General features: G+C 43.5%; 1 protein-coding gene across 6 annotated transcripts in view; it reads right to left on the minus strand.

Moving 5' to 3' along the window:
* Nucleotides 1-12,745: 12,745 nt before the first annotated feature.
* Nucleotides 12,746-14,496, minus strand: part of KIF20A (kinesin family member 20A) — a 50,498-nt gene continuing 48,747 nt past the window's right edge. For all 6 annotated transcript variants that reach the window (XM_056574679.1, XM_056574680.1, XM_056574678.1 and 3 more), the window contains one exon: nt 12,746-13,401. In XM_056574679.1, the coding sequence (XP_056430654.1) occupies nt 13,090-13,401 (312 nt within the window). In that variant the 3' untranslated portion in view covers nt 12,746-13,089. The remainder of the gene's footprint in view (nt 13,402-14,496) is intronic.

A 14,496-nucleotide genomic window follows, 5' to 3' on the forward strand; every position in this document is an offset into this window, starting at 1 on the left:
TTGCTGAGTTGCCCATAGCAACCACTCAGATTGCTTCATTTTTCAGAGGCCTTTTCAAAAATGAAAGAAACTATCTGATTTGTTGCTATGGGCAACTTTTCCTCTGGATAGGTTTTGATAAATCTCTCCCCATGTCTCTGTGTGGCCCATATAGGGCAGATAGAAAACAATGGAGTCCATTATACTGAACCTGAAATAATCTACAGTATCTCACATAAGTAAGTGCACCCCTTACATTTTTATTAATATTTTGTTATTTCTTTTAATGTAAAGTAGTGTCTCCTCAAAATAACACAGCCAATATGTCTAAACTGTGGCAACAAAAGGGAGTAACCCTCTAATTAGAAATGTCCAAAGTGTCAATATTTTTTGTGTCCCCCATTAATTTTCAGCATTGCCTTAAAGGGATACTCCGCCTAGACTAAGATGTCTAAGTGCGCAGGGGTCCCGCCGCTGAGGACCCCGCAATCTCCTTACTGCACCCGGCATTCGTTTAGAGCGTCAGGTGCAGCTCCGGAGGCTGTCACACCCCCTCTCATAGACTTGCATTGAGGGGGCGTGGCTGTGACGTCACGAGCCTCCGCCCCGCATCACCAGTCATCCAGCAGGGAACAAAGTTCACTCCATTCATTAGATGTCTGGGGTGCTGCAGCAGAGATTGCGGGGGTCCCCAGCGTAGTGCTGGCCGGTATACCGGTTCATACGGAATACTGACATTTTTGTCCTGCACGATATGAATTTTTCCCATACCGCAATACTGGTTGGGCCCTCCCCCTCGGGAATGAATGAATTATCAACCCAGCGCTGCGCTGTCCCCACATCGGGGAACTAATATGTGAACCCTGAGCGCTGTTCTGCTTCTCACCCCCAATTAATTATCAGCCCAGCGCTGCGCTGCGCTGTCCACATCGGGGAACTAATCACATGTCACCCCCAAGCGCTGCCCTCCTCGTCCTCCTGTTTGTTGCGGGCAGCCGGCTCTGGAACTCTGTACTGTATGCTGTACTGTATCCCTATGCCCAGGCTGCAAAAGATGACCAAAATAAACTTTCTCACCTTCCCCGTTGGAGAGCCGTCAGCCTATCACCGGCCGCAGCGATGTTCTGCCTTGGCCGGTGATAGGTTGAGCGCACTGTCATGTAAGAAGCCTGCTCATCGCTGCGGCCAGTGACGGCTGTCCGACATTCCAGTCCACAGGAAACAGGTGAGGCCGGTACCAGACCAACAGGAGGTGTTTAAGTTTTTGTTTATCTTTTGCAGCCCGGGCATAGGGATACAGCGTACAGTATAGTGTGTCAGCGCCGGCGGCCCGCAACAAACAGGAGGGCAGCGCTTTCGGGTGACATGTGATTAGTTCCCCGATGGGGAGAGTGCAGCGCTGAGCTTATTAAGATAATAAGAAGCAGGACAGCGCCCGCGGGTCACATGATTTGGGGGGGGGGGGGTTAGAAATACAGTCATATACTGGGGAACCGCCATAAGTAACAAAAAATACCGTGATAAGCATTTTTGGTCATACCGCCCAGCCCTACCCCAGCGGCAGGATCCCCGCAATCAGACCTCTTATCTCCTATTCTGTAGGCAGGGGATAAGATGTCTAAGGGCAGAGTACCCCTTTTAGCCTCTTGGACAAGGAGTTCACCAGAGTTTCACAGGTTGCAACTGGAGTCTTCTGCTCCTCTATGATGACATCACAGAGCTGGATGATGTGTAGAGACCTTGCGCTCTCACCTTCTGTTTGAGGATGCCCCACAGATGCTCAATAGGGTTTGGGAGACATGCTTGGCCAGTCTATCACCTTTACCCTCAGCATCTTTATAAAAACATGGTCGTCTTGGAGGTGTGCTCAGGTCATTATCATGTTGGAATACTGACCTGTGGTCCAGTTTTCAGAGGGGGTGTGAACCCAGCCTTGATACAGCATGGTCCAGAAAATGAGTTTGAATTCTTATATCCTGTATTCCTAAGACTAGGGAATACAGGACTTCCTAAGATCCATATATAAGGCAATTATACCCCTCAAATGTAGGCCCAGTGTTTTGGGGGTAACCTTATTACAGACCACAGGAATACACGTGGACCAGACACATAGACCCTTTGTAGTTTCACTTCCCTCATGCATAGGGGAGACTACAAGCCTTCTTAAAAGACATGACTCTGGGTGATTCCTATCTTATGGCCACAATTGATGTAGATGCATTTCAAAGTTTAATTCTCTATCATGTTGGAAATGAAGCGGGCCTTTGCAATAGCAAAACAGCCTTTAAAAAAATTAAAGAAGCATTCTGGTTGCTATGGGGAACTGCAGCACTCTTACTCTGAACAGGTTTTAATGGAGAGCCTATCATTGGCAGCAGGTTATATAGGGAACACTCAGCTTGCTAACCATGTCCCATTGTCTTCACTCCTGGCGAGAGAGTGAAGATAAATGGACATTTTGATGTAGGTTTTGATGGTGTAGTTGGAGGGTACATGCACTAAATTTATGATATGGTGCAGGGCACGTTATAAATATGGTGCTAGTTTTTGTTTAGTTTTTTCACTTTAGAACACCACTTTGTATGATTCATTCTCTGTGACTTTTCTCCCAGGCAACTTTTATTTTTAAATGCTGTCTACAGCCAGTTTTGTAAGCCAGGTATGGGCTGGTGTATGTGGTGTAATTTAGGGCAGTTCATAAATCTAACACTGAAAAGTGAAAAAGCAAAGCCGTGTACTTCAGCTGGAACTGCAAAAGTCTTGGAGTGAGTGAAATTTAAAGCTGCATAACTGCAACAAATTTACACAGAAAAACCCATATATAAGCCTTTATAAATAAATGTCTCCCAATGAGTTGTCTTGTGCAGGGTTTATCAGGTCTGAGTAGTCCCTAGGTCGCTGTGATCTTGGCTGGATTCACAGCACCTCTGACATCTCACAGGCCCAGAAGCCTTTTCATTCACACGGATACTGCTGCTTCTGGACCTGCGTGAGCTTTCAGAGCAGAACCGTGACGTTGGAGGTGTCTGGCTGTCAATCACACTTATTTAGGTGTTACTATAGCCCTGAGCACTGTGAGTACATAAGGAAGGCAGTGGCCCAGGGGCTACTGACCTGATTATTATATGGTGTGGGAAAACTCATTCTTCACTATACTTGCTGGCCCTGAAGACCAGGGGACATGGTAAGCAAGTGGATTTTACCCTATATAAACTTTTATATAGGATAAAATCTAATGACAGGTTCTCTTTAAATGCATGTAAATTTGCACACTGGCTACTGCAGGCCTAGTACAACTATGGAAACCCCCCAAGGGTTACATTTTAAATCACTTGAGGCCATCTAATGATATATGGAGAGGAGATACTGATTGTTCATATGGACTGGAAAAAACTCCACTTTGGATCATTATGCAGAAAGAAATAGTTACTTTTTTTTTTCATTTCGGGGGCATCAGTCTTGCTTTTAGAATTTCCTGGCTGTGATCATGTTCCTGAGACAAACTGATGCTCGGAGTCATTTCAGGACCCAGTGTGCTATACTGCAGTTCAGCCAATCACTAGCCAAAGCAGGACATTGCTGCAACAGCCTAATAGTTGTATGGCCAGCACTGTAGAGAAGTCAGTGCACGAGACTAGAGGTAACAATTTGGTAAAATCGGTAAGAAAATCCCAGCACTCCCGTAGCTTAAATAAACTTTTGTTGTTATGTATGGATATATTACAGCAATATAAACCACAGCACACATTGGAGCCAAACAGTCTCTCAACTGCATGCTGAAAAGCTGTAAACAGACGCATTATATAGACTTAAAATTACAACAACTGCGCTAACTCATAGTCCCAATTCATCCCTACAAGTACTCAACTTTTGGATCCAATGTTTTTTTTTTATGTTGCCACTGAGTGGGAGTACTTCATCAATAACCTGGGATTTAAGCTGTGCTATGTTGTTTCCAATACCCTTAAAAATTTAAAGGGGTACTCCGCCCCTAAACAACTTATCCCCTATCCCAGGCATAGGCAACCTTCACCACTGCAGATGTTTTTGACTACATCTCTCATGATGCTTTGGCATTCTTTTGGCTGTAAGAGCATCATGGGAGATGCCGTCCAAAACATCTGCAGTGCCAAAGGTTGCTTATGCCTGCCCTATCCAAAGGATAGGTGATAAGATGTCTGATCGCAGGGGTCCCGCCACTGGGAACCCTCACAATCTCTCCTGTAGCACCCCCTGTCATCTGGTGCATGGAATGAGCTTCGCTCTTTGCCCCATGACTGGCGATGCAGGGGCCAGAGGATCCTGACGTCACGGCCCCGCCCTACTCGTGACATCACACGCTACCCCCTTAATGCAAGTCTATGGGAGGGATGTGGCGGGGCAGTGACGTCACAATCCTCCAGCCCCTGCATCGCCAGTCATCAGGCACGGAGCTCCTAGCACCAGATGACGGGGTGCTGCAGGAGAGATCGGGGGGAGGGGGGGGGGTGGCATTTGATTGACATGTGAAAAATCCCTTGATGGGGAATGTTTTCCCCGTGTGTGCATGTACTATCTTATCCACTTTTATAATACAGTGGGGCAAAAAAGTATTTAGTCAGCCACCAGTTGTTCAAGTTCTCCCACTTAAAAAGATGAGAGAGGCCTGTAATTTTCATCATAGGTACACCTCAACTACGAGAGACAATGAGAAAAAAAAAATCCATCAAATCACATTGTCTGATTTAATAATAATTTGCAAATTATGGTGGAAAATAAGTTTTCTGTATGTCTTCACAAGGTTTCCACACACTGTTGCTGGTATTTTGGCCCATTCCTCCATGCATATCTCCTCTAGAGCAGTGATGTTTTGGGGCTGTCGCTGGGCAACACAGACTTTCAACTCCCTCCAATGGTTTTCTATGGGGTTGAGATCTGGAGACTGGGTAGGCCACTCCAGGACCTTGAAATGCTTCTTACGAAGCAGAGCCTTCATTGCCCGGGCGGTGTGTTTGGGATTAATGTCATGCTGAAAGACCCAGCCATGTTTCATCTTCAATGCCCTTGCTGATGGAAGGAGGTTTTCACTAAAAATCTCACAATACATGGCCCCATTCATGGTTTCCTTTACACGGATCAGTCGTCCTGGTCCCTTAGCCAGAAAAACATCCCCAAAGCATGATGTTTTCATCCCCATGCTTCACAGTAGGTATGGTATTTTTGGATGTAACAGCATTCTTTCTCCTCCAAACACGACAAGTTGAGTTTTAACCAAAAAATTCTACTTTGATTTCATATGACATTCTTCCTACAGGCATGGACACATCTGGCACTGCATGATTTGAGTCCCTGGCGGCAGCGTTACTGATGGTAGCCTTTGTTACTTTGGTCCACGCTGTCCACAGGTCATTCACTTCCTCCCTATTACTACATTGGGCACAACTTAGACAGCAGAAAGTCCCACACTTTTTCGTGCATAAAAAGGTTTAAGTTTCCAGCTGGATCCCACATCGGCATGTATTAGCCTATCCTTCAAGTTCGGAGATTGTTTACTGCAGACCAGGGGTGTGTTTGTAAACTGACTTTTCTGGATATGATTTTCCCCAAAATAGACTAATTGCTCAATATTATGCCATCAATTTTATGACTCACGAGGTGATAGGTACTACCGAAGGGGATACATTTTTCATTTTTTTCTCTTGTTCTTGTAAATCTCTCCTTTGTTCAGGGCTATTGGCTAAAATTCTATCAGAAGGGTGTATCCTGATCGCATTCTAGCTAATAGCCCTGAACAAAAGGAGAGATTTAAAGTGGTAGTCCGGTGTTAAGACATCTTATCCCCTATCCAAAGGATGCTCCGGGTCTGATTACTGGCGATCCTTTGGAGAGGGGATAAGATGTCTTAGCGCCGAAGTACTCCTTAAATACACGCCGACGTGGGACCCAGCAGGAAATTTAAACCTTTTTAGGCACAAAAAAAAGTGGAATTTTGTCACGTCTAGAGTTCTGCCCTATGTATTATAGAAAGGGATAAGATAAGAAGTACATCCACACTTGAAAAACCCTTTGATTGGGAATGTTTTCCCCATGACAATGAAAGAATGTTGTGCATCTGATAAAATGCCCTTGCAATCTCCTATACGTTGGGGAGACCGCATCAAATCGCTAGAGTATATATTTTGCGAAAACCTACTGGGGAAGATTCATCAAAACCTGTGCAGAGGAAAAAGTTGACCAGTTTCTTCAAAAAAAAAAAAAAGAAACAAAATCAGATAAATCTCCCCTATTGTTTCCAATACCCTATTTTTTTTTTTTATAGGAAAAAGGACACAAAATAGCACAACTTAAATTCCAGGTTATTGATGAAGTAATCCCACCTAGATGCAATGTGGACATTATTAAAGAAAAAAAAATGCACATATTGGACCCATAAGTTGAGTACCTTTGAACAGAGTAATGAATCTGGACTGAGATAGCGCAGTTGTTGAAGCTGTATGTTATTTCACTTACTGGTTTCCATACCCATTCTGTGGTTTTCCTTTCTTTCAGAGACTTGAAACGAAACACGTATCTACGCTTCTCATTCAAGAATGTACCACGTGTGGTTTGTTTATGCTATGCGTTGATATTGGGTGGTTGCTGGGTTACTAATGACATGTAAATGATGTAATTTTTACGTCTTTATAATGCATCTGTTTGCAACTTTTGCGCATGCAGTTGAGAAAGGCTGTTTAGCCACAACACATGCTGCATTTGTATTGCTATAATACATACATAAATGAAAGCAAAAGCTTATTCGAGCTGGGATTCTCTTACCGAATTGCTGCAACAGTGACTGTAGTAAAATTCCAAGAGATAGTGGCTTACAATTGCTATGCTTGATGCACCAGAATATTAGCTATCTAATGCTTCATAGCGAACAGTGTCAGACTCATACCTGTACTTAGATTTTAAATTATAAATACGTTTTTCGCTGTAAATCTTTTGTGCTGGACCTCGCTCACTTGTTATAGAGACTTGCACAGCAGTTAGAAGATTTAATATTACAAATGCACCAAGGTTGAGTTTTAAAAGGGGCCATGGCCTAGAGGTTCCAAAAATGCACTAAAATCTAGTGCAAAGTCTGATGCAATTAAAGCCAACTTCTAGTTGGTCTAAAAACATGAGTCTGCAGATATGCCAGAATTCTCATTCAGTCTGAAGTACGATAAATATGGCACATTTTAAGACTGTCAGTCCAAGCCTGAACTGTGAAACAGACAGTTTTAGTAAATCTAGGCCATTTAGAATGCTGCGTGCACAAAAAGTACAAGAAAATACCCCTTACCTGAAAAGGGGCCATGGCCTATTAAGAAAGAGCATGGCTTCAGTGAAGGTGTGTGCCCAAACATGCTATGTCCACATCAGAACATTCTTTGCCTGCAGTTACCATTTACAGTTGGTGTAAACTTAAAGATGATATCTCATGCAACAAAGAAAAAAAAAATAATACAGCCATTCCACAGTATATCCACCTACCACCTCTCTGACATGTTTGTGATTTTTTTTTTTGGCCCCCATTTACCTGCTATTCAGCTCATAAATTCCAGTTACTTCCTGGTTATGGTGGCTATCAGGGAGGAAGAAAGGAAGTTCCAGCTCCCAAGGCTGGGTAAAATTCCAAGTTTATTTCTTCATAAAAATCCAGTGCATGAGAAAATATAAAAGCATAGAAAAAGGTGACAACACAAAACACACTGACGCGTTTCAACTTAACGCCAAGTCTTAATCATGGCAACTACAGTAACCAGCATAACCATGGGATATGACTATATAAAAGGAAGTTACTAGCGGGGGGGGGGGGGGGGGGGGGGGTTGTACCGCCCATGGGCGTAGACTGACAGGTGCTGTCTAACTTATATACTGTCTCATTAAGTATATGCTGTGTCTATCAAAAGGTATATATAATCATTATTAAATATACGACAAATCATGTCTATAGTTCAATCCAGACGGGAAGCGTGAATCCATGCATAGAATCCAAAACGCCTCCCGTCTGGACAGAGCCTTACACCAGTCTCACCCTCTATGGGGAGGGCGTACTCTTTCCAGTCCTGTAACCTCTATCCTGGGAACGATGCAATCCTGCTTTTCTACTATGTGTCTTGATATGCCCGACATAGATCTGTTTGAAAATTGGCCAGTTGAGGGTAAGTGTAAATGTTCCTGGATCCTGAGTTTTCTGCTAGTACATCCAATATACTGTAGCATACAGTCTAGGCATGTGATTAGAGATGAGCGAACTTACAGTAAATTTGATTCGTCACGAACTTCTCGGCTCGGCGATTGCTGACTTTTCCTGCATAAATTAGTTCAGCTTTCCGGTGGGCTGGAAAAGGTGGATACAGTCCTAGGAAAGTCTCCTAGGACTGTATCCACCTTTTCCAGCCCATGGGAGCACCTGAAAGCTGAACTCCTTTATGCAGGAAAAGTCAGCAACTGCCGAGCCGAGAAATTCGTGACAAATCGAATTTACTGTAAGTTCGCTCATCTCTAGCCGTGATAGCCGTATCTCACCATCTTAGATAATATAGTAATTACAGTTATGATTTACAGGAGAATATTTTACAGGTCATGCTTTTTCTATTACAACATAATTTCTTTTGTTTTAACAATGTTTATTATTTGCAGATCACCGGTTGCCCGATGGGCTCCAAATTTTCTCCTACATTGGCCAATCTTTTCATGGCATACTGGGAGGAGGTAGTCTTGTTTTCGCCAGCCCTTTTTACCATCTCATAGGGCGTTATATAGACGACCTCCTCCTAGTCTGGCGAGGCACTTCTATTCAAATGCAACAATTTTCAGTTTCTTAATAATGATTTTTCTTTGGCGTAAGTCTGGAGAGGAAAAAATGGCAGAGCTCCTCATGGGACAAGTATCGTTTGATATCAAGCAAGTGGTGTGCAGTGGGTGTTAGTGAACCACTCACCTTGCTTAGTTGTGTATAAAGACACAACTACAAATGCGCTTGGGTGATCATGCAGGTGGTGCAGCCTCCTGGTCCCGGATCTAGGAGTGCTCCTGGCCGGTAGGTACAGTGGTAAATATGAGTGTAAAAATTTTCCAGGTTTTCGGCGCAATCCACCAAGGATGGGTCAGAGTTTCTTCAAAGGAATTTTATTTGCCAAACAACGCGTTTCAGAGCTTTGGAGCTCCTTCGTCAGGTAAACATGGCAGTATGACAGAACTGAGTGCAGGAGTGCTCTTTATGTTCAAAATTGGCGCCAAAGTGCAGTTAGCCCCGCCCCCTGGGCATGGCCACCAGCTCCAGGCCAATGATAGACACAAGAGTTTAACATTGTCTCACTTAATAACATTGGATAAAAACACATAAAAACGTCATAACATCAATATGGTTGAACACATGAATAGACTTCGTATTTAAGACCATTTTGGCCATTGACAAGTACGCACGCGCCGTATGTGTCTAATAGCCCGACCCCTCCTCTTTTCACTGCGCACGCGTGCACAGGTGCCGCCTAATCCAAGATCTAGTCAATGCGGCCCCAGCACGTAGTACGCGTGCGCCGACACACGTCATGATCCTTCACTACACCCGCACCAGACCAGTGGACGCGTGCGCTCTGTGTCCGCATTTTACTACCGGACACATGCACACTAGACACTCCGTGTTCAGCGGCTTATATGAGCCATTACCGTGTCTCAAAACCGATAACAAGGTATACTAAGTCTATTCATGTCTTCAACCATATTGATGTTATGACGTTTTTATGTGTTTTTATCCAATGTTATTAAGTGAGACAATGTTAAACTCTTGTGTATCATTGGCCTGGAGCTGGTGGCCACGCCTAGGGGGCGGGGCTAACTACACTTTGTCGCCAATTTTGAACATAAAGAGCACTCCTGCACTCAGTTCTGTCATACTGCCATGTTTACCTGACGAAGGAGCTCCAAAGCTCTGAAACGCGTTGTTTCTTTGGCAAATAAAATTCCTTTGAAGAAACTCTGACCCATCCTTGGAAAACCTGGATAATTTTTACTCTCATATTTACTAATGATTTTTCTTTAAAATTTACAACTAACATGAATCCTGTGAGCATCGATTTTTTGGGCATCACACTTATAGGTTACATGCAGAAAAATTGAACACCAAACTTTTCCGTAAGCCATGTTCGGGTAATAGTCTTTTACATTTCACAAGCTGTCATCCTCATCATATTATTCAAAACCTCCCTATAGGTGAATTTGTCAGGGCTAGACGTGCCTCTACCCAAGACTCGTATATTTTGATACTTGTAAGGATATTAAGAAACGCCTACGAGAGAGAGGGTATGACACACATACTATAGCGAGAGCAGAGGGTATTGTAAACTCTAAACTGCCGAGGAACTAACTAAAAGGACAAATCTAAAAATATACATAATATGGGGAACACTAACTTTTACTACTGCATTTTCTAATCAGTTTGCAGACATTAGAAACATTATTCATAAACACTTAGGAGTATTGCATCATGACTTTACTATGGACACAAATTTTACAGGCGAACAATGTAAGAATAATCCCACGAAAGGCAAGATCTCTATATACTCAATTGTCACCTAGTGAAATCCCAACCTATAAAACACAGGGTGACCCCTGGCTTTCCACCAAAGGGAATTATCAGTGTGGAAGAAATAGATGTAGCAATTGCAAGTTTATGACGAATTCTAACACGTTCAAATCATGTGCTACTAACATCAGTTATAATATTAAAACTGACATCAATTGCCATACACATCACGTTGTATATAGCATCACATGCCTAGACTGTATGCTACAGTATATTGGATGTACTAGCAGAAAACTCAGTCAGGATCCAGGAACATTTACACTTACCCTCAACTGGCCAATTTACAAACAGATCTGTCGGGCATATCAAGACACATAGTAGAAAAGCAGGATTGCATCGTTCCCAGGATAGAGGTTACAGGACTGGAGAGAGTACGCCCTCCCCGTAGAGGGGGAGACTGGTGTAAGGCTCTGTTCAGACGGGAGGCGTTTTTTGAGTCTATGCATGGATTCACGCTTCCCGTCTGGATTGAACTATAGACATGATTTGTCTTATATTTAATAAATAATTATATATACCTTTTGATATATACTGTCTCATTAAGTATATTCTTTGACTAAATTAGACAGCACCTTTGAGTCTACGCCCATGGGCGGTACAACTCCCAACCCCCCCCCCCCCCTCTGCTAGTAAACATGGGATATGACGATCTAAAAGGAAGTTATGCTGGTTACTGTAGTTGCCATGATTAAGACTTCGCGTTAAGTCGAAACGCCTCAGTGCGTTTTGTGTTGTGTCACTTTTTCTATGCTTTTATATTTTCTCATGCACTGGATTTTTATATGAAGAAATAAACTTGGAATTTTACCCAGCCTTGGGAGCCGGAACTTCTTTTCTTCCTCCCAGATTGCCTCACCTGAGGACTTTGCCTCAGATCTATCCGAAGCTCCCGCTGGTTCAGGTGTATTGTGCTACGTCTCCATGTACCTTGGACATGACGGTGAGCTGAGATACTTTTTTCCTTTACGGTGGCTATGCCTGTCATCTCAAAGACTACATTTCCCTGCATGCACTGCTCACATTTCCTGCTCTCAGCTGCCTGAGCAGAGAGCTTGTTACCACCCCTAACTTATGTTAGTCACTCCCACAGCTCTGCTAGCTCACTCCCACATAACACTGAGCTCCAATCATAGCCCTATACAGCAGGGTGGCCACGAGGAAACAAACTAATCTCAGTGCTCAGAGAGGGACCCTGGAGTTGAAGCTGCAGTTTTACACTGTAAAATCACTCCCTCCCCCTCCTCCTCTCAGTGAAACAGCTTTATAGTGGCACAATCACCTCCCCCCTTCTCTGCCCTGCACTCCTCTCTCCCCAGTGCTCAGTGTGACAGCTCTACTCTCCCTCCCCTCCATTCTCAGTGTGACAGCTCTACTCTCCCTCCCCTCCATTCTCAGTGTGACAGCTCTACTCTCGCAGAATCAGAACAGAATCAGCCTGTTTGCTGGGGCTGCTATGATCTGAATCACCCGGCATATAGGCAGTGCTGCTCAGTCAATCACTGCAGAACAGAGGGAGGATAGTGTGAATATTCATCAGATGGGAGGGGCTCAGGCCGAGCACAGGGAGCTCTCTGAAGCACAGGGGTTTTCTGGGTAATTGTCACGTCACGGCCCCGGGATGCTGCTGATAGCCTGAATAGGGGGTCGCAAGTCATGAAAACCTGGAACAGCTGAATTTCCTGTCAGACAGAAGAATGCAGAAAAAGCTTGTTTCTAAGCAGCATTGGTAATGGAAGTGATTTACAAACCTGTATAACTTTACCTTCTGCACTTCTGCATTGGTAATGGAAGTGAATTACAAACCTATATAACTTTACCTTCTGCACAGCTGAACAATTTTTTTTACTGTGAGACTTGTCCTTTAACAGTACAAGACAGATGCTCCATGTTTATCCAGCAGTCATAGCCACCAAGATAAATCAGTCACATTTGAAGCCAGTCTAAGTTTGCAGTGTAAAGATTAGACAGTTTTAGTAGATTCCCCCCAAAGTGTCTTCAGGACAAAACCTACAGAGCAGCTTCTATAATGGGATGGTGTTGGCACCCTAATATCATGAGGCCACATGGCCCTGATGAGCAAGACTTAAGGATGTGTCAGTCACATATGGCTTAAAGCCACAGAGCTAGGCAATCGCAAATAAGTCCTAGGAAGAAATGGAAGATTCTCAACTGTACAAGTGATTTATTTGCAACAGCTCAAACACTACATGATGGATATTGCACTTGTGAACCGCTTCAAAAATCGTAATAAAAATAAAAGCCTGGTAAAACCCAACACATGCTCTGCATGAACTTGCCATTTGTAAAAACAGGGGCAGCAAATACATTGTCTGAAATATATAATGGTACTGCAAGCAGTCATACACAAACAATTACTGTAAGTCTAACACACACATATACCAGTCCCTTTACTATAGAGTATATAGCCTATTGATATATGAATGTAATACACAGTTCCTGCCACCTACTAGCAGCAATAAAATGCTCTGTAAGAGTCCATTAGCAGCAAACAAAACTCAATATTTGGTACCAAATGCAACACTTTTTAGTACAGGGGATCGGCGAGCTCGCAGCACCCGACTATAAGGGGTGTTCTCCATTAGTGCTTTTTGTCCAGGAGTCCTGGACAAGAGGTTGCGGAGAAAAGGTCTCTTTTCTGAATATTGTGGAGGCTGTATATTCTCGTTGTTGCACACACGTTTTAGACCAGAGGGGGTTCCTTGTAGTCTTTGCACAGTTTTGTACTGCTCGGCAATGCAAACTGCCTTCTTCCTCAAATCCATCTTCACCAACACCATGTTGTTTTGCAGTTCTGCTAAAGTCTTTTCCTTAAAAAAATAAATAAATAAAAAAAAAAAAAGTATAAACATTTTTGGATTGTCAACTTTATAGAAAAAAGGTGGTAAATAGGAGGCATGGCCATATTAAAACATCTGAACGGTTATAATCCTGCTTTTCTAGACATCTATAGTCAGTGGTGAAAATATTACTGGTGAGGCTATGTTCACAGTGAACACATTTGCCATATGCACTATAAATCTCCTTCCTGACACATGTAACTTGGCCTTTGGCCTCTGTCAAGGTGATTGTTTGGGCGCCATTTTTTTTAATATAAAAGCATATACTGCACAGTAAAGCTATACAATAGCATATGCTGGAAATGTATGAAGAAACTGTGTGCACTTAGCCTCACCAGGAATGGTCTAATATACATTACAAGAATATGCTTTACAGCCAAATCATGCTAATCGTATGCAAACATCCGTCAATTCTCCATGGACAATTTTAGCAAGCAGAGCCATTAGTATACACATACTTGTAGACAACATTTTAAAAAGAAAAATAAATTCCTCCCTTACATGAAATAAGTGCTTGCTGTAAACTGCTCAATATTTGGCATATATGTTAATGTTTTAATTCACATTGGGTGAATGTATCATTTGCAGGGTTTATGATGTCAGTTGTATATTAGTGCCTGTATTTGGCTCGCTTACGAGCAAACAACATTAAATTATTGCACAGTTAAAATTTGTCACAAACTACGTATTCGCATAACGGCAACAACTTGACTCGACTATAAAGCCTAGGGTGGGAAATACGTCATTCCCCCCCCCCCCCCCATGTAATCATCCATACCCCCATCATCATCCACCCTGACCCCCCCCCCCCCCCCCCCCCCATCATCACCGCCTGTCAATCCCTTCATCAGTGGTCTTCAACCTGCGGACCTCCAGATGTTGCAAAACTACAACTCCCAGGCATGCTGGGAGTTGTGGTTTTGAAACCTCTGGAGGTCCGCAGGTTGAAGACCACTGCGGCCTTAGTCATCATCCAGCCCCCCCCCCCCCCCCCCCCTTCTGTTTTGTACTCCCCTCCCCTTGGCGGGAAGTTAGGGTGAGCTGGTCCGGGCCATCTATGCTGCA

The sequence above is a fragment of the Hyla sarda genome, chromosome 4 (genome assembly GCF_029499605.1).
Source record: "Hyla sarda isolate aHylSar1 chromosome 4, aHylSar1.hap1, whole genome shotgun sequence".
In the NCBI taxonomy this organism is placed as follows: Eukaryota; Metazoa; Chordata; class Amphibia; order Anura; family Hylidae; genus Hyla; species Hyla sarda.